The sequence below is a fragment of the Podarcis bocagei genome (genome assembly GCF_964188305.1).
Source record: "Podarcis bocagei genome assembly, chromosome: 9".
NCBI classification, from domain to species: domain Eukaryota; kingdom Metazoa; phylum Chordata; class Lepidosauria; order Squamata; family Lacertidae; genus Podarcis; species Podarcis bocagei.
In genome coordinates, this window is record NC_138134.1 from 40,480,577 (window position 1) to 40,506,466 (window position 25,890).

At 39.5% G+C, this 25,890-nt stretch overlaps 1 protein-coding gene across 1 annotated transcript in view; it reads right to left on the minus strand.

Annotated features, from left to right (window-relative positions):
* FHIP1A (FHF complex subunit HOOK interacting protein 1A) overlaps window positions 1-25,890 on the minus strand; it is an 84,505-nt gene that overhangs the window by 34,926 nt on the left and 23,689 nt on the right. Inside the window, exons 2-5 of the mRNA XM_081208356.1 lie at window positions 9,621-9,830; window positions 7,798-8,424; window positions 2,543-2,701; window positions 728-814 (exon numbers count right to left, since the gene is read on the minus strand). Coding sequence (XP_081064482.1) covers window positions 728-814; window positions 2,543-2,701; window positions 7,798-8,424; window positions 9,621-9,725 — 978 coding nt within the window. The 5' untranslated portion in view covers window positions 9,726-9,830. The remainder of the gene's footprint in view (window positions 1-727; window positions 815-2,542; window positions 2,702-7,797; window positions 8,425-9,620; window positions 9,831-25,890) is intronic.

Genomic DNA, 25,890 nt, shown 5'->3' on the forward strand with positions numbered 1-25,890 from the left:
AGGCGCTGGGGTGAAAGCACCTCAGCTCCCACAATGAGAGCTGCGGCAGTTTCACCCGGCATCAATGGAGCTTTTTTCAAACCACGATGTTTGGCTGGCGAAAGCCCAACGTCGCCTAGTCCTAGTTACAATTTTGGGTGCTTTTTAGTTTAGAGGAAAGGCAAGTAAAAGGAGAGATAACAGAAGTGTAAAAAAAATGTGTGTGGTGTAGAAGAACTGGATTCTAGAACTCTGGGACATACTAGAACTTAATGGACTACTACTACTAGTGACTACTAGTTGCAGTGATTATGTTCTACCTCAACTGTCAGAGGCAGAGTGCTGTTGTGTTCAGGTCCTGCTTACTGGTTTCCCATAGATAGGACTCTGGTTGGCCACTGTGAACAACCATTTGACCTCTTAAGACTTTTATCAGCAAGTCAATTTAAAGTCAACTATTCAAATATACTCACTTCACTAGCAGAACTACCTGCCATGTTTCTCTGAATTACTATGATTTCAGCCGGGCAAACATTTTGTATTTCATTATAGATCAAATAGCAACTCAAGGGATGTGACCTTCTGCTGCTATATCAGCAGATGTCTAATGAGTAATTCAAGTAAAGAAACTAGGCTAAAGTAGTTAGGCTTAGACTGGTCCATCTTCATCACACGCGTAATATTCTTAAGGCACTGAAAATGGCTGCTGGTTTTTTTAAAAAAACAAAAACATACGAAAAACACTGACCTTATGCAATGCTGGGGCCATAACTGGTACCAGAAACCCATTATAAATGTAATTCACAAGCTGCATCCGAATCAAAGGATGTGCTACCTGAAGAAGTGAAGGGGAGAGTGATCATGGGATTTCAATCAAAAAGGCATCTACGGTATCAAACTTAAGTTATGATTTAATGTATTTGTCTGAAGTTCACAGGAAAATTATATATTAATAATAATTAACCTCTGATAAAGTCCTTTACATAAATGAAGAGATAAACTATAGCTTATATCCTATGCACAGAACCCTATTAAATTCAAGATATGCTTACTTGTGTATATAAGCATATGTAGAACTGGGCGGTATATTCAAGGGAAATTAATTCATATGTAAGCAAAGATCAAAAGGCTCATATCCCTATGTCATACAATTTAATGGTGCAAGATGATAGATTAATAGCCACCCAAGTGTACATTTCAGCGTACTGAGGTCATTTTAGAATGGCCAAGCTACTATTAAATTTATCAAATTATAGTGAAGCAACAGAAAGACCATTATTCATGTTTCAGCTTTTCAATACATAGCAAACATTATTTCAATAATTCAAACAAACCAGTTTTTCCGCAACTACTATTCTGTAGTGAGAGAAACACAGAAACAGACCATGTGAGGCACCTGGTGACTTTTCTGGCAAATACACTTTTTCAAAAGCCTTTTTATAATACAATACATTTAGTCAACTTCATAATAAATGTTTGCTATAGAACAGACAGCTTTCTGAATTTGGAAGTCAAAAAGAAAGAAAGGCAAAACGAGGACCCTACATGCATCACTTTTGTAAAGAGAATAAAAACAGGAATTTTTCTATATTGCGTATACAAACACTTCCATCCTGTATTTTCACTAATGAAACTGAGCAAAGTTGCATAACTCAGATAAAGCTATCGATACTGAACAGCCTTGCTGCAATAAGAATCCTAAGCACAGCATCAAAGAGATATAAAATGTGATTTTATCATTAGACTGGAGAAGAACAAAGACTCAAAAGAGCGAAAATCTAATTAAGAAATAATCAAGAACAAAGAACATGAGAAGACCAAACAGAATTTAATTTAGATTCGTGAAACATACTTAACCTCCCTATCAGCTCAACCACAATGAAAATGGTTCACAGCTATTGGGGTGCATTTGTGTGCATGCATCTTACTGTTATGAGAACCTGATCATAAACTAGCATAATTAGCCCAGACAACCACAATGTTCTGTCTGAGAAATAAATCTTTGATTTTAGAATCAATAAAGGGTGTTCAGTCAACCATCTTTAGGAAGAGGGCGATGTTAATAAAGAGAAATATGTATCTGATTTATGAGGAATATTTGTTATGTAAATCACAATTATTAATATTTGCCTATACTCGCAAGAAACTTGCTCTCTCTTGAAATCAAGACCAAGTAATTAATTATATGAACTGTAAGTAATCACAGCATAGGGTTTGATTCAACTATGCCCCTAATGTGGACAGAACAACTTCTGTTCATCAAAAAGCATTTGATCTCATTAAGACCTCTGGCAACAGAAGGGAATGAAAACTATTTCCACCCATTTCTCCTTCCCCCTCCCATGCTACCTTCCCCACTGTCCCCTATATATATATATTTGGAAAGGAAGGAGAGGGATGCAGGGCGGAAAAGGAATCAGCAAAAATTGCTTTTTGCTCGCCATTTGCTAGCAGAGGACATGGGATTAAAAATCCTCCAACAAATGGAAGAGAACAAATGGACATCATCCACATATTTTAAAAGGCTGGTTTCATATGCAGGCTCTCTTCTTGAGTCCAGTACCTGTATTACAGCATTGCAGAACTCGAGGGAGTTCATGAATTGGACAAGAGCTGGAGAAAGAAGCCAGTCATCTTTCAGCAGACAGTGCCATTCTTCTCCTTTGTCTTCCAACTTTGTAGGCAAAGATGAGTATAGGCCACTTAAGCCCGTGGCTAGCACCTGAATTGAAGAACATAAAGGGAGGGGGAGAGAAAGCAACTATTTAAACATAGTGTTTGCATCATTGATAAGCTTTTCATTAAGACAGAACTGAGATTTCTTGGAATATAAGCAAACAAGTTAAGTAAACAAACAAAGAGAACTAGTTGTTAAGAGCACTAAACATTGAAAGGGGGGCACATGTATGTAAACTATCAACAACATGTAGGCAACACACAGGATACTGAAATAAAAAAGTGGCTCCCTTCTTTTCATCTGCTGCAAGCTTGAATGTTTGAAAAGTGTAAGATTCACACTGCCAATGTAAGCACCTGTGTAGATGCAGGAAACACATTTGATGAGTATGATGTAGGTTAGCCGATAGATCAGGTATGGGAAACCTTTGACCGTCTGGATGCTGCTGAATCACAATTCCTATCAGCCCCAGAAAGCAAGGCCAATACAGTGGTACCTCGGGTTACAGACGCTTCAGGTTACAGACTCCACTAACCCAGAAATAGTACCTCGGGTTAAGAACTTTGCTTCAGGATGAGAACAGAAATTGTGTGGCGGCGGCGCAGCAGCAGCAGGAGGCCCCATTAGCTAAAGTGGTGCTTCAGGTTAAGAACAGTTTCAGGTTAAGAATGGACCTCCGGAACGAATTAAGCACTTAACCCGAGGTACCACTGTAGTAACAAGCATTGTAGTTCAACAACATCTGGAGGGCCAAAGGTTCCCCACACCTGCCTTCGTGTTTGTATAGCAAAATTTGTTGCTCTAGATGTTTATAACACCTCAGCTTATGTGATATGTGGTTGATTTAACACAAAAACGGAAGGTGTGCTTGTTTCCGCAATTTGTATTTTTCATCTCTTTCTAAAATATAAACTGTAGGTGTCAATGAAAACAACGTACTCACAGAGGAGTTTATGTGATTTGTTCTCACAGCCTTACCACCACCTTCTGCCTAGAGAACAGTGCTACTTCTGGAATGGATATACAAAATCCATGCTCAGTACACTAACCATAACTGTATGTTTATACATGTCGATCTATATTACTATGAATGCAATTGACCCTTGGACCAACACAAGCAAGACTTACTAAAATAATACTAGGTGGAACATTGCAGGTTTTTCTCTGAATGTAAATACCCAGTCTAGGAAGAAGCCATAAAAGGAATTATGTGGTGTGTTTTTTAAAAAAAAACAAACCATTATAGTTATTGACGGGAAGTGGTGGATGTAAGTTCTTAGCCTTATTCCAACAATCAATGCAAAGACATGGGAAGAATAAATATTACGAGTCATGCAACTTTAGTTTTACAAGAGCCAGTTAAAGCTATTCTACTTGTAAATCATTTTGAGTACTGGGATGATAAGCCCGATTTTCTAGAGGCACCAAGTTGAAACATTAATTTTTTTTTGATTGACAGGCATAAAAAGACTGCCAATATGTGTTTCTCTGCATCTATTATGTTCTTTACTCGCTTATTCCATCACCCAAGCTACAATTAACAGAACTGTGGGTATGAAAAGAAGCTATAGTCTGTCAGAGTAAACTTTTAGAAAGACTAACTATAGCAACATTCCTGCATGGTTGGGTTGCACGTTAGTCATATAGACAATCCAATAAATACACAACTATTTTATTCCCCAACGTAACTAGTGCAGACAGCTACTGTTTGCCAGTAGTGGTATTATTGACAGTTGTCAACTTTCTTCCTATCCTGCCCCAAGTAACCTTTAAGTTATTTAAAATGGAACAAGAAAATGTAGAATACAAAAGGAATTCTCCCCCAAGTATGATACATTGCTTTTCTCTTCCCTACTCATGCAGTTCCCCAGTTAGGAAAATGCTTCAAAAGTTAAGGTAACCCCCAGCTTGCCCGTGCAGCAATTTTGACCTTCCACTCTGCTTATCCTCTGTTTCTTGCATGATGCCAGATCTGCACAGCTCATCCATCAGATATTTAATACAGTGTTGCAGGATGGCTGCAATCCACAGTACTCTAGACCTGCTCAAGGGTGTCCCTGTACACAGGGGGCTGCTAAGAAGTCCATAGCATTAGAAGGGCTGACCTGCTTTTTCAACTAGTTGAAGTTTGCATAAGGGCACACATTCTGGAATGGCCTAAGGTTGAATGCTTGCTTCTGCACTCTAGCTATCATTATTTTAATTACAGGGGAGGGATTTTGACATTCAGTACAATATCACGCCAAGCTTTCTTTTAATTGAATCAGAATTTAGATTATTTTATTACATTCACGGGCAAATAGCAGTGAAAGAAATCCTTTAATCATTCTGTGTTTTTTGCCTGAGTGAACGATGGATGCTAACCAGATCCCTGCGGCATCATTCTGATTTTTTCGCGAAGGCACTATAGAACTCCCCGAACTGCAAAGATCAAACTCACAAGACCAACACATTATGGGTCTTTAAAAAGTGAGCAGCCCTCAGGAGCGGACTCTGATATTTTATTATAGACTTGGGCTAGCTACCTTTTACACACTAAGACAATCATTCTAATTAGGAATGTGTTTTGTCACTCAAGGCCCCCAACTGTTTGAAGGTTAATACAGCTTGCTTTAATCTTCAGAGTAAAAAGTCATTCTAAAAATTAATTGGCAAATGTAATTATGGAAGTTACAGCATGGATCTAATAAGGGTATCTACCTTGGGGACAATTTTAAAAAATGAGTACTCTTTAGATGTATCAATTTAAATGAAGTCAACAAGAAAATGTCTATGCTAGAGACTTATTGCTCAGTGCTTGCAAGTAAAACGGTAATCTTGATATACATTTAAAGAGATTCATTAGAAACAGGGTAGAAAGTTGTTTCATAATGTGCCATTAAATTGTTTACATGCTGTGACCCACGTTGTACCTCTCGACACACACTCTTCCAGGAGGATCTTTAAAATGATGTCAAAAAGGGCTGAGGCTACTATTGTGTTAATTTTAGACTAAAACTTTCCTTAACTATGCAGCTTATTTTGAGCCTATCTGATTTCATTTCTTTGTATAACAGGGCAGTGGGGGAGAAAGAAAAGCATTCTCAGATATTTGGACCTACTTGCCTGTTGTCCTTGCCAACAAAGGTCCGTATAGTTAAAGCCATGGTTTTCCCAGTAGTAATGTATGGAAGTGAGAGCTGGACCATAAAGAAGGCTGATCGCCAAAGAATTGATGCTTTTGAATTATTGTGCTAGAGGAGACTCTTGAGAAGATCAAATCTATCCATTCTTAAGGAAATCAGCTCTGAGTGCTCACTGGAAGGACAGATCCTGATGCTGAGGCTCCAATACTTTGGCCACCTCATGAGAAGAGAAGACTCCCTGGAAAATACCCTGATGTTGGGAAAGATGGAGGGCACAAGGAGAAGGGGACGACAGAGGACGAGATGGTTGGACAGTGTTCTCGAAGCTACGAACATGAGTTTGACCAAACTGTGGGACGCAGTGGAAGACAGGAGTGCCTGGCGTGCTCTGGTCCATGGGGTCACGAAGAGTCGGACACGACTAAATGACTAAACAAAGCCTGTTGTCCTGGAATAAAGGGTGCCACGTCTCGCCTCATCACTTGACGTGAAATGGGAAGTGCCACCTTCCCTTCCCTACTGCCACCTCCTACCTGCTCTGCCAGTGCCACGTGCCCTGCTGCTTGTGGAGGCAGTGGGGCTTCTGCCACCTGAGGCAATGGTCTCACCCTGCCTTATGGCTGGGCTGGTACAAAAAGTACGAGGGAAGGTTTGGATCCAGACATAGTTGAAACGGAAAGCAAATCAAGTCATTACCAATTTGCCCCATTGATTGCAGCATAGGAGCCAACACCTAGGGGACAAGGTCCCTTTGCCCCGCCCCTCTAAAATATTTGAAGGGGCCGGGATCCACTAAAGTTGATGGGCATTACCATTCAGACGGTGTGCATGCACTATATATATATCTTGTGATCGATTGTGCTGGGTGGGGCCTACCTGGGGCCCCCCAATATTTCATTCAAGTTGGTACCCCTGGACTGCAGTAGGAACTAATTTCAACTAATTTAGCCCAACCTAATGGCACTTGGGAACAAGCTGCATCAGGCAGTTGCACCAACTCTTATCATAGCAAAATCAACTGCAAAGGAAGATCAGTCTGGTCTTCACTGGATCATCTTCAGTTCAACACTTTGTTCCAGTTATCAGTCTAATCTGGCCACCACTAGAAACACAGATACACAATTAATCACTTCATTCCAGCATTATCAAAGTGCTCTCCCTTCTCTAGCTCCTTTCCCTGCCTAATTCTTTTTGACTGATATGAACCACTTTCAAAATATTTGTCTGAAAAAGCCAGATACGCATATAATAAATAAATGATGAGGCAGCAGGTCAAAGGATAGCAGGAACTGAATGGAGGCAGGGAGTAGAAGCAGTAAGTGTTCACACTTGCTTGGTTTGAACGCTGCTAGTTTCTGACTTGAAAGAATAAAAAGGATTCCTTTGGGAATCACCTTCCACAAACTCATAGGAACTTATTCAAGTTGGCATGTGTGTCGTTGTGATAGGTAGGTGGTGGAGCAGAAGGAAAACAACTAATTCTTGGCTACTGTGAGTTCAGTAAGATTGAGTTGTAGCGAAATAGTTTGATTTGTTTAAAAACAAAATGTAACTAGCTTAACTGAAGCATAACTGGAGAGATTTTTGAAAATTTCAGCACTACAATTTTAACACCTAATGCAAATGTTTTATTCAAAAAACTGTCTGATCTTCAAATGGCACATTATAATATCATGTTAACGTTGGTATACTAATACCGTTAATTAGACCCAAATGGCCACCTAAATATCATACTTTGATACTTTGATATTATCCCCACTAAATGGCATGTATTTAGTCCTTAATTTGTTCATTTTGCTCCTGATAAGTTTTCAGTTGAGGAGCAAATTATAGTATAAAAATGACCACAATTAAATACAGACTGGTTCAGAAAGATATAGCCTCCTGATGTCACCACTTCCCACTTCTGCAAAACCGTAACAAAACGTACCAAATAAATTCAGTTCTGCTTTGTTGGTGGGGAAAATATCAAGGGGGGGTGTTCTTTAGAGGGTAGGGTCAGAAGAAGCAACTTACCGGACAGAAGTAAGTGTTTTCTACTATATGATTAGCAACAACATTGTTTTCTGCAGAAAGTGACATTATAAAAAGCAGTGCATCACGAGCCTGTTGGCCCACAGTCCCTTCTCGATGAATGAAAGGAATCAAGAGAGAGAAAATTAGGAAGTTTGCAGCTCCTTGGTCCTCGCTGGTATGGAAAAAGAGTTCTAAAATAGATGGATCTTTGGCTAGGATTGAGCACAGCTGGTTCAGAAGAACCACCAGCTCAGCTTCCACAGCTGGTGTAGTAGTTCCTGAGCAAGAACTCAGCAACATCATCAAAGGTTTCAAGATGGGCTTGTGATGCAGCAAGGGCTGGTGGGACTGAGTGACAAGCATTTCATACATCTTCAACTGTTCGATTTTCATCTCATCAGTGAACTCCCGTCTGAGACTCCAAAGGAAGAGTTTCTCCATGATATTCTCGGTAACAACAAACTCCAGGATAGGTCCCATGGCAGCATCTTTTGCTTGTTCTTCAATTAACAGGAAGAGCATGTGTTCTACGTAATTCTGCACAGTGCTGGCCTCATCAGGAGGAATTGCCCCATATTTTGCCTGAATATTTTTCAAAGGGTCATGCTTCTCTAATATTTTCACCACCTAGAGAAATGTGAAACACATTCTCGTTATCAGAATGAAGAGGTTCTTAACTAACCTTTTAACTCAAATCCTATTTTTCACTAAAGTCAGTCTTCAAAATTGCTAGACTGAATCAGTGCTTTAAGCTCCCAATGTAAAAACATCTACTGAACAAAAAATCTATTGAACAAATGCAGCGAAGTGCCTCTCAAAATGGACCTCAGAATGGATTGCAGAGATTAATAATTTAATCAAGTAGCAAACAACTTATAAATTAGCAATAGGAATTAATTTATGAAAGCACATTTAAACAGCTCACACACTACTGTATCTAATGGGTTTGTTAAAATATTATTTATTTAACGTATTTATATTCTGGTCTTCAACCCCAATGGTTCTTTAATTGCCTCATAAGATTATGTAGCAAGCTACCACTGGTCACAATCCTTGTAAGTAAAAACATTAAAATTGGGAGTGCTGGCCAACCAAGTTACAAATACCAAATTCAGTACTGACAATGTCTTTTGCTAATTCAACTTCTGGGAGAGCTGGGTAGCTGAAGCCATGATTAAGTGGCATCGTTTGCTTGTATAAACGCTAAGAGGGTGTGTTAGATCAATCCCCAACATTACAATGGAAGGATCTCAGGTGACAAAAACAGAGGAAGGCAACTTGACTGTAGACATGTGTCAGTCAATGTGAACAAAACTGGATTAAAAAAGATCATTGCCTGGTGCTGTAAAATGGATCTCCTTAGTCTGCACACCTGCACAAAGCCCTGCTTCAATAGGATTTAAGCAGCCTAACCATGTGCAGGTTTGCATCCAATACTAATATATAATTGAGCCTTATCTTTAAAATCCACTGGACCGTCAAAGCATGATAATTCATATTCTAAATTTTATCTCCTTTCATTAAATCTAAATCTCCCAGCTCTTTCTCTAGCCTATCCATCAAACAGAGCTATGCCCCTTTATTATTACATGTGATGTTAACTAAGTAGTGGAGGAGCAAGATTCTACCATTTTCCAGAACAAGAACAGAAAATGCGCTTGAGTGTTAGGGAACAGACTGCATGCTGTGTATTGGCAGTTAAAACCAACTTCCAATCTTTCGGTTGTTTCTTGATTGTTGTTGTTGTTGTTTTGGAATGGATTCTTACCACTGCAACCAACTTTAAAAACCCATTGAAGAAAAGCTTCCCTGAGCTACTTTACCTGTGCCCAGTGAGTTTTAAACACTATCATGCAGGTTTCTGGGTCAACACCTTCGAGGCTCACAGCCTGATGCTTTTTCCTGCCACTCGCACCTGTGGACATCATAAACTCTCCAAAGTTCAATTCTATGAGGCCATATTCAATTTCCTTTGCTCTCTTCTGCTGCTGATCACTGCATCACAAGTGTCAAGTCTGGAGAGCATCTTTGATCTGCAAAGAAACCAAAATCAAAATTCATAAAGAAAAAAACATATGGGATTTAACAGCAATGTAAAGCAACTTAGATTTTAAAAGATGTACTGGGAATAATGTGATATTATACACATGGTCCTGGATCACTTGCGACACAAGTCTGCATCTTCTCATTTCTTTATACTATTACATGTCCCTGGCGGAAAACAGCAGAAGAGGGATATTGCATTCATTTCTTGCTAGTGGGCTTCCCATAGACATCTCATTGGACGCTATGGATACAGGATACTGAACTAGATAGGCAGGCCTTTGGTTTGATCCAGAAAGGTTCCTCTTGCATACTTTATTGTTTTACTAGATTAACCCATGTTTCTGACAAAGTGATAATTTCTTGATTCTGTGCTCTTTGCAGCACACCATAGTCAGATGTATGTTGTGGGAAAGGTTATCATTCCTCCCCTGGGGGGGAAGTATGGTGAAGGATGTTTATAACTAGAATGGGGTCCTTGGCTTAGAAAGGCAAAGAGCTTTCGACAGGCTTCTGTGGGAGCTACTAATTGGAAGAACACAAAAGCAAATTAAAGCTAAATTTGGTACACGTGAAAATACATCATGCCTTTTCCTATATTATCCTTGGTAACTAAGCAATACTAACAACAAAAGCTGAATACATATGCAAGGTTGAGGGCCTTTTAAAAAGATTTCTGACAAAAACAGCTATTCATTCAGAAACACGACCTTTTTTGTTGTTGCTGTTGTTAATAAGAGCAAACTGTGTGAAATTACAAGATGTGAAAGAGCGCAAGGTGCTCACACTGTGGTTTGTACCAATGGTAAAATGCCATGAAAATAAAGAGAAGTTCCTACATGTAATCAATGCATCATTTTGGTCAGATAAATGACAGCATACCATCATCCTGGTCACATTCACACATAATGGGAAACCATGATTTTGCACTAGTTATAATGAGCCTGAGCCAAGCTTTGGGTTAGTATGCTCCCCTGCTCTTCATTCTCCTCCCACATAGCCAGGAGAAATAGCCAGCGTTTCATTTCACAAAATCTTTGCTTGTTGTGTCATAGTTTATCACAAACTGTTATTGAATAAATCAGCTTCATAGCCCATGAAACTGACCACACACATGGTCATGCAACAATAAATTCATTAATCAAAGGTGCTCCAACAGACTAACAAGAGTTAGATTCTTGGACTCAACAGACAAGACAAAACAATATTTGTTTGTTTGTTTGTTTGTTTGTTTGTTTGTTTGTTTGCTTGCTTGCTTGCTTGCTTGCTTGCTTGCAATTTCGGTTGTTATTTGGCACATGGTGCCAGCAGTTTTATCTGGTTCTTTGCATTTCAGCGCAATTAATGGGAATGGGTGAGGGATGTGTTTTGCTACCCAAGTAATACATCTTAGGACTCCTGCTCCATATATAGTCCTTGGTAAACCACCTTGGAAGTGGTCCACCTTAATTACTGTGCTGCTTAACAAGTATGGGAATTAAGACAAATTATGCTGATTTCAGAAATGTGCTTGACATTATGAACAAACCAAAAGACCTTTACAACTGCTGGGAAGTAAATATTAACTTGCCTCATCATGCTAATAATCCCCCCAAAATAACTTTTTGCAGCAAAATTGCCCAGCCAACATTTGGTTAGATAATAAAACCGTTCTGCAACTAATTCTATATGTCTCTCTAATACAAGTGTGGGAAACCTTTGGCCTTCCAGATGTGGCCATGCTTGCTGGGCCTGATGGGAGTTCTGCTCTCATCTTGGAGGACCATTTCTGCAGTTGATACTGGCACTACTGATGGCGCTATTGATTTCCACAGGATTCTGTATTGTCCTTTGTGCTCTTTAACATCTAAGATATTGCTGGGATAAGTCATTCTGAAATTTGGGGGAAGATTTTATCAATTTACTGATGGCACCCAGCTCTACTTCTCTTTGTCAGATTAACGTAAGGCAGTGAATGTGCTGAACCAGTGCCTGGAATCAGTAATGAGTTGGATGAAGACCAATAAACAAGCTCAGTTCCGACTAGATGGAAGTTCTGAGAGTATACAGTTCATCTATTCAGGGAGATGGTGTTCTTTTTTACTATAATAGATTCTCATATGAGCTAAGTGCAACCAGAAATATTTGGAGAAAGAAAGAGGCAGTAATTTAACAAGGAGTGATCTGGACAGTGGCAGGGTGAGCAAGAATACAATGAGAGAAAAGGTTTTCTTCTCACTTCTACTGAGTGGGATTGTCTTAACAAGTAAATTCAACTTTATCACAGAGGGGCAGAGTGTTTTCACTTATTCAGAGCCAGAACAAAAACAGAGAAATTCCCTTCTGTACACTAGATTCCCAGTTATTTTGAAACTAAATAGAATGTGGATTACAGCCTCCCTTCAGAGTTTCCAAAAAGGTTTGCATGATTGTTGCATTTGCTGCAACCAACCAAAAATAAGAGTTGTACGGCACTTCTAGAGATTAACAAATTTATTATAAAGTAAAGTTTCATGGACTACTGAACTAGAGTCTACTTTATCATGAGGCTGATCAAATGGTTTGACACAAAAAATCAACTATACAGTGGTGCCCCGCAAGACGAATGCCTCGCAAGACGGAAAACTCGCTAGACGAAAGGGTTTTGCGGGTTTTGAGCTGCTTTGCAAGACAAATTTCCCTATGGGCTTGCTTTGCAAGACGAAAACGTCTTGCGTTTTTTGCAAGTTTGTTTCCTTTTTCTTAACACCGTTAATACAGTTGCGACTTGACTTCAAGGAGCAACTCATAGAACGCGGTGTGGTAGCCTTTTTTGAGGTTTTTGGTGATTTTTGAAGCTTTTCCAAAACTTTTCCGACACCGTGCTTCGCAAGACGAAAAATTCGCTAGACGAAAAAACTCGCGGAACGAATTAATTTCGTCTTGCGAGGCACCACTGTACATATGTTCACTTTAAAGGTGCCACAAGACTCTTTGCATTTCTTCACATCACAATAGTTTCTCTTCCTCACGGCTGTTTAACAGGAAACATGTGTTCACTGTAGCCTGTTCCCATCCTGATAAACCACGGTTCATTGTGATATCAAAACACAGTAGCAATCAAAAATCTTTTCAATTTATTCAGTCACAACTGCTGAGGAATATTTATTGTGCAAATCAAAATTACAGTTCTGCAGACTCAATTGCATATGGTATGTCCTTTTACCAAAATACTAAGTTTGTTTATGGGGGGGGCAGGTTTCATCCACCAATTTGAGCCACTGCACCTGCTTTAAAATGAATTACAATTTGGTTCACATTTTCATTGAAATGTTTTTCTCCAACACATTCAAGAATAAAGCAGCAAGCACACACAGATTTTGCAAGGAAATAGCAGCCCCTAGGAGGATAAGACAAGTAACTGCATGAATTCTTTCACAAATAAATCTAAATTCAGAAACACTGTGCCACAGGGGTTAGGAAAACACATGTGCATGTCAAAACTCTCTTTCTCTTCACATTGTCTCACATTCATCTTTGCATATGTGCCTCTTCAAGTTCTTTCCACTGCTTTCTGTTGTTTGCTTTCTGTATCCACAAAAGCCCTACTGTTTCAGATTGTCCACCCTATAACATAGGTGCTTTTGCCCTTGGTCTTAAAATTGTAGAGTCTCCACACTAGCACTGAATGTCAAAGCTAGCCTCTAAATAATGTCTGATCAGCCACTTAGACTATTGATATAAGAAATGGAGTTTCTTTCACACTCCAACTAAGGAAGGAAGCTGGGTTTAATTGGTTTCAGATTCCTGTCAAGATTTGTGGCATTACTCTCCATCTTGATCATCCAACAACCAACAACAATATCTACTGGGTTTGGGTGACATGAATCCAAAGTTTCTGTCTCTCTTTACTTTTTCTGAGAGTTGGGTTGAAGGGTGGATTCAAACTCCCATCAGTCCCAGATAAACATGGCTGATGCTCAGGTGTGATGAGAGAGTCCAACAATATCTGGAGGACCATGGCCAAGCCTGCTCCAGAGACATAGCACATGTATCTATCTTGAAAGCACAATAAAATGTTATCTAGTCCCATATTAATGTCATCTTTAACAAATAGCCATAAAGCATTTAATTTTGAACAATGTTCACAATTATGAGATGTGAAGGATTGCTATACACTTCCACTTTTTAAAAGGGCATTGGAATACTTGTGTAAAAGAACAGTTTAACCCTTAGATTCATTTGGAGGCAATTTTAGAGGTATGGTACACTGCTGAAAATTGCCTCCTTTCTTGTTCCAGTTGATTCCATCAGTAGAAAATCACCGCTGGATATTATTATATGCTCTTTTGTTCTATCGTCTTTAGGAGAATTACTGCCCAATAGCTTTTAACAGGGTTTTATCTGAAAGTAAGTTAAAATATGCTGGTCAAGAGAAAATAAATTTGAGCAACTGCTGTACTTGTAAACCAGCCTAGAAGTGTTTTAGGGCACAAATTGGTTGTAATTCAAGGACACTCTACCTCATTACTTGGAGGCACTACAAATTCCAGTGGCACAAGAGTTCATTTCTGTTGGAAACAACTATTAAACAAAATCAGAATACAAGTCCTGTATAAATGCAACTGGCTCTGTTACATATTGGCTCTATGATATATTGGGTGGCCTCCTTGTCTGAAGATGCTTGCCCTTAGCAAGCTGGCATGTGAATTCGTAAATCTGTGGAAATCCGCCTAATACTCCATCTGTACAGAACAACCATTTCTCATGAATGCTGACAAGTTTCAAATCTGAGGCAATCCAGGACACATGCAAGTTCAACGGACACAGGGTTGCCATATGTCGTTTTTTACGTGGGTATGTAAAGTGACATTCACCATAGTGATCCGTAGTTAAAAGTAGAAGTCGACAAATATGTCTCTTTGGCTCTTCAAAATATGGCAACCCGAAAATGACATGAATGCTTACCCAGGAGTTATGCTGTTCATAAGTTCATTGATCCCACTAACATTAACTACCCCAGAAGAAGCTTTAAATTTAATAAAGGAATACAATGTTTGTTAAGGCACTCATCTCCTTACTGTATCAAGAGACAGTAGCAGCAGATTATTGGACCATTACAAGCAGCGCACAGCTCTGTTTAGAACTAATAAGTGAAACCTGCAATTCATTATGCTGGTTAAATATGCACATATACCTTCTCTCAATGTTAAGCCTAGAGTGCAATCACTTCCGTTTTAATGTTAAATTTCAAATCACGGTAACCTTTATTATAAGCACTATTAATAATGCTTGAAAAGTTTAATTTAAAAGGATAACATTAAACTTTATCAAGTGAACAGTATATTAGAATCATGCTTATTTGTGCAACTATTGCTTGAATAAATGGAGCAGTTATTGGAAGGGAGGGAGGACAGTGTCTTGCTAAAAGTATTTGCTAAGAATGCCCAAGATTATTATACAGAATACAGAACAGCATATATAGTGTATAGAACCAAATAATGTTTGATTTCTTATTACTAGTAGTTCATGTATGGTTTTGCCCTTTCAGAATATGTCAGAAAATACATTATATTTTAATCCCCTTCTGCCCTCCAAGCAGCTAACACTGCTTCTCTCACTCTGAATTCCTTTTATCCTTGTAAGGTAGGTCAACTAGAAAGAGTGAGTGGCCTGTGATTATTTTATGAATAATTAGAACAATTATTTTTTAAAAAAGATTAATTAGTAGGGTGGGGAGGTTAGCTGTGTCTTTTGTAGACATGGTCTTTCCTAGGAATAATATTTTTAGTCCAGGATGTGAGTAGATGCAGTAGTCAACAGAGAGGTAGCAGAAACATAGAAGCATGGCCCAAGGCCAGAAGACATGATGTAAGCAAGATTCAGGGGCGAAAACTAGCAGCCAGAAAGGATTAAGACCATCCATATAGAAAAATACTTCCATAGATTCTGTTCTTAAAGAGTTTGCACAGAATCAAGGCAAGGATGAGTATAAATCACATCCCAAGTAAAAAAAAATGAAACAAAAACAAGACAGGACCTAGCCCAGGAAAACTAGGGAAAACATGTAGTAGGCAAGAAAACTGGGCAGGCAGCAATTCAAGGAAAACCCCCCAAAGAGATACAAGACTAAAACGAAACACAAGCTCCATGGACAAGCAGGAAGCTTATGCCTGCTTTATTATATATAGTCACTTACCAAGAAGTATATCTCACTGCACTCAGAAGGCTATACTGTGAGTAAACATGCATAGAACTGCACTGTTAGAAAAGCACCACTTCTTCTTATATGCTGTGATGGACAAAACCAGGGCACCTAAGTGTCAGCAGGAAGTCTTAACCATCACCATTCTGTATTATACTTGTTTAGGAAAGGCCACATAACAGTTTGAAGATTGAGATTTTAATTATATATGGTTTCAGCAGTTTGGGGCAACTGCTGAAACCATATATAATGAAAATCTCAATCTCTCCTAAATGGCTTGAGTTTATTTGGCAACAAACCTGAAGATAGGGCCTTGCTCACTGGATTTTGTAAGTCACCCATTTGTAGAAGTTTTAAATGAAAATTTAATCAGATATGGTGTTGAGGGTGAAAGGTCCACCAAACCTGCTCTCCCACCCTTCCTGTTTCACTGTCACCAATTTCCATCTAATGTCGACAAAGTAAACAGAGAAAACCATTATTGCCAAGGGTAAGAAGCGGCTTTTCAAAGGGTAGGAAGCGGCTTTTTAAAAAAAATAGTGAAAGATTAAGAAGGTTATTCTGAATATAGGCTACCTGCTGTCTGCATTTATGGCTATCAAGCAAATTTGGCTCACCAGAACCAGACTCAACACTGAGCCAGCACAGAAAATGAATCACTCCAGGCTAAATTCTCCATCCCCACTAATAAATTTCCTGAGTCTAGAGATCCACATAGTCAGAATGACTAATATTTGCATTAAGGAAATGTATTGCCATAGTAACAGAGACACTACACAGCTATCTACCTGCCACAGCCTGTTAAATTATTTAGCATGCCAATACTACAGTGACACTGTGTAAATGATCACGTTCATTAACGTAAGCCTCTGCACTGGAAAACTGTAAACACATGACATCAAGATTGATTGCTATTTATTAAGAGAAAAACCCAATTGCACTGATGATGTTAAAGCAAAAGGTATAAGTGCTGGAAAGGGGTCGAGGAGATAATGGAAGGTCAAGCTATCTTAACAGTATGAACCATGTTATCTTAAAGTGCTTAAAACTTGTCATTCCTTCCCACTGAGCCAACAGTTCTGAAAAATTATAGGAAGTCAGCATCCTGGCCAGCATATATCAGATGCAGGACAAGTGGATTTCCTAAAAAAATTATTTATTTATTTATTTATTTATTTATTTATTTATTTATTTATTACCTTCCCTTCCCTCCAAGGTCCTGGGGCAGATATTAAAACACAATATTAAACTCTATTTAAAACAACTTACAATCCCCAAAATAAGGTGGGTCCTAAAACTATGTATCTCAAGTGCCAAAAGCTAGGGTAAAATGTGCATCCTCAGCATTCACCGGAAGCTGTATAATAAAAATGCAAGGTGTACCTCTAGGGTGGGTTTCCACAGCTTTGGGGCTGCCACAGAGAGTGCCCTTTCCTGGGCCACCACACCATGAGCCTCTGAAGGTGGAAGGACTACCAAGAGGTCCTCTCTGCTGATTTCAGCACCCTGGAAGGTCTGTAAAGAAGCCTGAGTCATTTAGTGTTTTAAACACTAATGTGAACACCTTGAATTGAGCCCAGAAATGAACTAGCAACCAAGAGCAGATGTTTTAAAACAGGGGTTATATGATATCTAAATGGAACCCCAGCCTGTAACCTGGCGGCTGCAATTAGGACCAACTGAAGTTTCCAAGTCATCTTCAAGGGCAGCCCCAGATAGAGTACACTGCAATAATCCAATCTGAAAGTTAAAAGAGCCTGAAGTACAGTGGTCAAATTATCTCTTTCCCAAAGGCAAGCTGGTAGCTGGTAAACCAACCAGAGCTGGAAAAGGTACTCCTAGACACAGAGGTCACCAGCCAGGAGCACCCACAAACTACAAACCTGCTCCTTCCAGGGGAGTGCAACCCCATCCAGGGGAGGCCACCTCCCAGCCATGAGAATCTGGAACACATAATACTTCTGTCTTTTCAGGATTCTGCTTCAGTTTATTGATCCACATCCAACCCATCACCACCTCCAAGCACTGGTCTAACCCCTCAACCCCCTCTCCTGATTCAGATGAAACAGAGAGACAGAGCTGGATGTCATCTGCACACTGATGACACTTCAAATCTGAATGACAGCTCCCAGAGGCTTCATAAAGATGTTAAATAGCAAGACAGAATCCCGTGGGACAAGATAGAATCCTGTGGGACACCACGGGACAATTCCCATGGTGCTCCCATGACAACTTTCAGGAAATGACTCTAGAGGTAGGAGTGGAACCACTGAAGTACAGTGCCCATAACCCCCACCTCCCTGAGATGCTTCAGAAGCATACTATGGTCAATTGAGATCATCACTGATGTTCCCAAAGTATGCAAAAATAAAAAGCATTTTAAAGGGGGGGGAGGCACCATACCAATAAAAACTGAATGTGATCAGTGGCCTCTAGGGCCAACGGAACAAAAAATGGAAAACCAGAGCTTAGAAAAATGATGTGTCATGCTTGATCCCTCTACAGTTTATAGAATGCTGAGAAAGTCCAGAAAAAAATGGTGACTGGAACCCTGAACAATTTTTCTCTCTCTACCCCAAACCCAGTTCATGCCTAAGACTTGCATGAAAAAACGTGGAGGAAGTGCTATTGATCACATTATCGTCTCTTCTTCATTTTTCACTTTTGTGAGCAACTCTGAAGTGTTAGAACCCCTGACTATTAGGTCCAGTCGTGGCAGACTCTGGGGTTGCGGCGCTCATCTCGCTTTATTGGCCGAGGGAGCTGGCATACAGCTTCCAGGTCATGTGGCCAGCATGACTAAGTCGCTTCTGGAATGCATAGGTAAAGGTAAAGAGACCCCAACCATCGGGTCCAGTCCAGACGTAAAAGTTTACTATAATAAATTGATACTTGGGTGGTGATGGAATAAAAGGTAAAGGGACGCCTGACCATTAGGTCCAGTCGTGGCCGACTCTGGGGTTGCGGCGCTCATCTCGCTTTAGTGGCCGAGGGAGCCAGCATACAGCTTCCGGGTCATGTGGTAGAAATTACCAAATAGGGCCTGAGCTCTGTGACAATTTGCTGGAAGGCATGAACAAGATTTGCTCATAAAAAGTTGATACAATTTTACCCTTACAATTAATAACTACACACAACCAACACAACTTGGCTGGATTCACACTCAGTGCAAAGTGGCTAAGAATGTTTTGGCCAAGGCAGTTAGAGATTCATGTTAAGAATTCAGAAGAATTCTGAATTCAGAAGAATTCGTGGAAAATTTGATCACAAGAGTGCTCAAAAACTGAAAAGTTGAATATACGAAAACTCAGTGTCAGGAACTGGGAAGAGAGGTAACAGCTTTCAACTACACTTTAGCCATCCTGACTGAAAGTACAAAATATGTGATCAAAATATACAGTAAGTGCTCCAGAATGAGCTTCTGGATTGTAACATCTCTCAACAGGGCCAACATCTCTTCCATGCTGTCTAAATTAATGTTAAACAACACCAGAATCAAAATACCACTTGGATCTACAAGGAACAGGAATTTTCTGGAAGAGGCAGGAAGCGTTAAGTTTCAAACTGACTGATTACTAAATACTTAGAAGTCGTAAAAGGACATGTTTTTCAAGACTACATTATTTTTACTGACAGCATACTTTTACCATTTAAAATGAAATGTTGCTTACAGCATTATTCAGTTTCATAACCAGTGACATTTTTGAAAAGTTTCAGTTTCAATTTCTTTTAACAGCTGTCATCCATAAGGAGCAGGAATAGACAGAACACCAAGTAGGAGTTCATCTGATGATACTTTTGTGAATCTGGAATAAGGAAATTATCAACAGCCTAGCACTTCTTCATCTGCTCTTCTCATTTTCCCATGCAGAACATCTGATCCAGCCAAACAACATTTTCATCTGTATCTAGGATATCATGCACAGATCAAAGCAGCATTCAACCAGCAGCAGGTTGTTTCATAAATGTCAAAAGGAGAGCACAGAGCCTCATTGTATATTACTGCATATAGTAGCATGAGCCATTGAACTAGATATCAGATTATAATTGAAAACTGCTGATCTGTGTATTCTAAAAACAAAACAAACAACACATACTACAAATTTCAATCAAGAATTCTCTGTGACAGGAAAAGCATATGGACATCTGACTCACTAAATCAACTTCATCAGAAGACTTTACAGCCAAATTCCTTTATATAATAGATTTTTCTCTTTGCTATGTACAGAATAATCTGTTCTACTTCATAGCTTTTACAGCACGTCTGCAAATATTCCCATAATCCTTGGACAATTTAATCTAGTGTGCAGATGGTTTAAATCTCACCAATCTAACTGCTTTGCTTTTGGAAAACAAAATATATTGTCCTGTGCCAGTAGTACAGCAGAAGCACATACTGAACTATCCAATGCATAATTTTATAGTCCTGTTCCACAGCCAGTTTTTGTTGTCATCTATATCATTTAGCAGCAAGCTCTGAGACACTGCCTGTAGAATGCGAACAGTAGGGTCCAAATTTCAACAATTATTCTGTATATCTCAGCAAAGGCCTTAAATGTTAGTTCTTGGGGGGGGGAGGATTTCATTTTTAGAAATAATACTTAGCATTTATATTTGTTTATTTAATTAATTTCTAAAGCAGCCTTCAATAAGTACGGTGGTACCTTGGTTCTCAAACTTAATCCGCTCCAGAAGTCCGTTCCAAAACCAAGGCACACTTTCCCATAGAAAGTAATGCAAAATAGATTAATCTGTTCCAGACTTTAAAAAAACCCTAAAACAGCAATTTAAAATGAATTTTACTATCTAATGAGACAACTGATCCATAAAATGAAAGCAATAAACAATGTACTGCAGTCGCACAATCAACCAATCAGTAGCTGAACTGGGTTCCACACAGTAACCAAAACAAAACAAAAAAACCGCAGAAGCAAAAACGCAAAATAAATAGCAAAAACAGAGACCTCAGCGTAATACTCAAAACAGAAGAGTGGCACTCAAAATGGAAATGTGGCACTCAAATCAGAAGCATAACACTCAAAACAGAGCATGTTTGGCTTCCAAAAAAAGCTAGCAAACCGCAACACTTACTTCTGGGTTTGCTGTGCTTGGGTTCCAAGTTGTTTGAATACCAAGGCGTTTGAGAACCAAGGTACCACTGTAATTCCAGAGCCCTAACACAGGCTGCTCTATGCAAGCATAGTCAACACTGGGTCTAGATAGGGGTTAATAAGAAAATAAAAAATAAAATATAGCAGACTGAGTACTGTAAATAAACGTACTGTATATCCAAGACCAGAGATATACCGGTACTTGTATTCAGCAATGCTTGGGCGGAGCAAGGGGGCATAACCAAGCACGGGTAAGACTGTAAAGTCTACGTCATTGGTCACAACCCTGGAGAAGAACAGCGGCCGCATCCGACATTCATTTGACAGGGATGCGGTGCGCCCCAGGTACCAGCACACAGAAGCGGGCAGGTTCTTGCCCAGTACGGCACAGACAACACAGAGGCGGCCGGCGTGCAGGAGAAGAAGAAGAAGAAGAAGAAGAGACAGAAGAAAAGAAAACAGGAGAAAAGAAGAACTGCTTTCAGGCCGCTCATCCCATCTCCTCCGCCGCTGCCCGCCTCTGCCGCTCATAAAAGCAGGCATAGGAGCCATGTTTGGGAGAGGCACAGCGCAGCACAGCGCCTCTCCCAACCGCATCTCCTGTGCCTGCCCTTGTGAGAGGCGGGCGGCGCAGGTGGGACCAGCCACTGGTCCCGCTGCCGCCACCTCTCGCACCATAGGTTGGCTGGGGGGAGGGGGGAAAGAGAAGCCCCCTCCAGTGCGTGTGTGTGTATGCACGCGCGCACACACACACACAGTCCGGCCTGCTACGCGGTCTGGGGAATGGTCAACCGGCCCCCTCCCAAAAAAGTTTGCTGACCCCGGATAAGTGGGACCCTCACCTCACTCGAGTATAAGCCAAGGGGGGCTTTTTCCGCATAAAAAATGTGCTGAAAAAGTCGGCTTATGCACAAGTATATACGGTAATTACTTTTACAATTTAGATACTCTATTGTATCACAGAACCTTTATGCTAGCTCGTCTAAATGCATTCCCTTCATCTGTTTTGTTCAGAAGGTTTCAAAAAAAATCCCCTTCCAGAACAGATTCTGCTCCTGTAATAAGAAAACACCAGATACAATGCATCACATAATTTTGGATTGCCCTCTTCTCAACACCTTCACAGAAATCTCCTAGTGACTCCTTTACAGCTTAAAATATCGATTCACAAAGAATCTGTAATCCAATATTTGTTGAGGGATGATACTCCTGAAACTACCAAGATTGTTTCAGGGTATTTAAAGCTAAAGCTAAAGTTGCCTGATTCAATGGTGGCTATCTAGTGTTTGGATTATCAATGTATTTGGATGACTTTCTATGATTTTATTGTTTAAACTTATGCCAATAAAGGCCAATAACAACATATGATAAATCTTTAATCCTTTTCTATATTGGTCCTGTGTTTGTAAGTAGCTTGAGCATCACCCATGAGCCTTAAAGGATTTGCATACATACATTTATGATTCAGATGGTGAGCCATTAACAGCAATATGCCCAAAAGAGATTGATTGCGAAAACAGTAATCATCATTAGTTACCTCTGCCTTACATCATTCTCCTTCCAATTCCTATGCAAACACTAAACTGTTTATTCCTTGATCCTTCTTTAAAATTCTGGGTTTGTACAGTATGTTGGTTCTCCTTCCTTAGACAATACCCAACTTGCAAATCAGAAAAACGGAACAAGTCATAAGAACAGTGAAAGAAAAACATATGACATGTTTATCCATCATATATATCATATTTGATAGACAGTTATTTGACAGTATTTCTCCACAGAAAATAGTAAAAAACCCATTAATGCTATTCTCAGGTCCATAGCTGTCAATTTACAGATTTGAAAATAAGGGACCAGCAGCCAAAATAAGGGACCTGCAGCCTCACCTGTTCCAGGCACTCCAGTCTTCCTGTCCTCCCTGCAGTCTGGTCAAACTCATGCTGGTAGCTTCGAGAATACTGTCCAACCAACTTTGTAACCAGAGGTTCAACTAAATAGAATCTGAATCACATGCACCACAAGGCCTATGCAGCCTCAACTTAAGATGGCTCCCCAGCCTGGCTTTGCACTGAAAGTTTACAGCAGCACGTTCAACAAAATGGCGTCCAGCATTCAAAAAACCCCTCAGCTTGCATTAACTAGCCACAAAAGGGCATGCAAGCTCCACCCCCAGTCGTTCTTAGACTTTTTATTGGGTGAGCAACACAGCCAAGCAACACAGTTGGAGCCTCCCTCCTCCCTAGCCGGCAGGGAGGGAGGGAGAGGAGCTGCTTCCTTTGAAATTTAAGGGACATCATTTAAGGGACATACATCAATAAGGGACAGCAGCGGTACATGGCGCTGGAATAAGGGACTGTCCCTTCAAATAAGGGACACTGGACAGCTATGCTCAGGTCAGGATCCAAAGCACTGCTTATTGCTCAGAAATTAATTGGTTAAAGTTCCCATACTATTTGTCTCTGCAGAATAAAACAGAGGACTTGAAGAGATGTAGGGATACTGCTGAAACATAGAAACACCAGGATGCAGAATGCTCCAAAAATACAAGCAATCTAGAATATTTAACTACTTATATTCTCGTGTATTGTTTCAGTATCTTACAACAGACAGAATTGAAAACCAAAGTACAGGCACCCTCCATTCCCACCTTCAAAATATTGGAGCGCTTGCCTTTGGCTTCAGCTAACAATTCTACCGTACTATGCACCATTAAAATGCAAAGAGCACTCTCTTGTTAATTTTTCACTTCAGGAAACCACAGCTCTTCTTTGAGAATTCATTTAGCAGAAGCTCTTAGAACACCCTCTCTTTAATTATATCAATTCATCTTTCATTTCTACCAGATATACAGCGTTCATTTGCAACTCAATTTATAAAAGAATTTGACCTTAAAAAACACAAAGGAAATAAAAGGCTTTCTGGCCCATATATCCTCCTACCTGACCCAATGCCTAAATTGATCACTCATTAAGTTTCTTTTAAGGCAAAAATCTGCCTATGAAATCCGTAATTCCAGATCTGTAGCTCCCTACGGAAAATAGATTTGCTATAGTATAATCATGAATAATATAACTTTATAGTAGCCAAAAACGTTAGAATCAAACGGACACACAATCCACACTTTTCCATTTTCAAGGTAAACCAAATAAAAAATATACCAGAAACTTGAATGAGACAAAATTATCATTATTGTGATGCCACAGATATATATAGCATAAAGATGCCAGGCTTGAAGATAAATTAATTTTTAAAATGGCATAGAAAGAAGGAGCAAATTAACTACACATCAAGTCTACAAGTCTACCCATGCATCTCAATTTTTCCCATGTGTGAGTCACAAACATAAGGCATATCTCATAAACATACATTTCCATGTACAGGTTTTTATCAACATGCTTTGCATAAAAACTGGGAAAGTATCAGTTTCCAAAACAATATTACCTAGATTCTAGAACAATCTTGCCCAACTTTTGGTCTAAGACAGATGGAGGGTACTAACTCCTATCAGACCCAGCCAGCGCAGAACAGCCCAAAACAGCTGGAATGTACCAAGTTGGGAAAGGCTGATTTAGAAGTTGTATGAGAAACATGATTGATTAGGTTGTTGGGCTATTCTGGCAACTTTGCCATTTCACATAAATTCCATCAATTACATTTGTAAGCAACTGAAAAGGCAAATGCCTTCCATTCCACTAACTCTAGAAAATAATGGTGCAGCTACATAGCTTTGTGTTATGCCAACAGGCCTAACTAAACTGAAATCTAATACAAAGCATCATGTGGCCTCATGCCAAGATCATCCAAGCAACAAAATCTGGATTTGGTTTTGCACATGGGTTAGAAGCCCTCATTCGACCTTGCATATGTGCTTTCTTTATTCACTCCACCAATCCTTACATCTAAATCAAGGTAGAGAAAAAATTGATTTGCATTAAAAACAAGTTAAACGCACTGGTTTTTTAAAAAATTTGAACAACACTGTTCCAGGAACACTTAAATCTGCCTGCAACCAAATACCTATTTCTTTATATTAATTTAGAAAGGGAAATCATGTATGCCTTGTCAATGTTTGTAAACAAGAATGTCCTATGAAATAAAAGAACTTTGGTTTGCTTTATCGGGTCAAAAACAAGACACAACTTTTTAAAATCAACGTGGCATAGTTTTACTACATATGAAACATCGATAGAACATGATTACAAGAGTCCAACAGCACATAGAAACTTGTGAATGATATATTTGTTTAAAAACTGAAAGGACTTAAAAGTTTACTATAATAAATTGATACTTGGGTGGTGATGGAATGGTTGAATGTTAATTGCTGTTCTTTGTATTAATAAGTCAAAATAATAATATTGGGAGGGGGGAGCTGTGTGTCTGCACATTTCCTCCTCTCTTTCCTTGCCCATTTTAGCAGAAGGTAGGCAGAAAGAGTCATGTTCTCTTTAGCTGTGTAAGTGCATAATGAAAATTAGCTTTCATTACTGGACAGAAAAGATACAGATAGGTCTCAACATGTGCATACTCCTTCCTTCAAACAATCAGCTTTGGTGTTTATATTCTGGCTTGTTAAACCAGTTTTCCATTATATCCAAACCAGAAAAATATGGTTAAACCCCTGCTTCATTGTTCTCTGATGTCCCACAAGAACAGCCAGAAAGGCATGGAAGGACTTGCTTCTGGTTATATACACACACAGAGAGAGACGCCTTCATTATATATTTTTAGGCGCCAGGAGACAACCTTCTTCTTCAGGCCTTTGACTAATTAATATTCCAC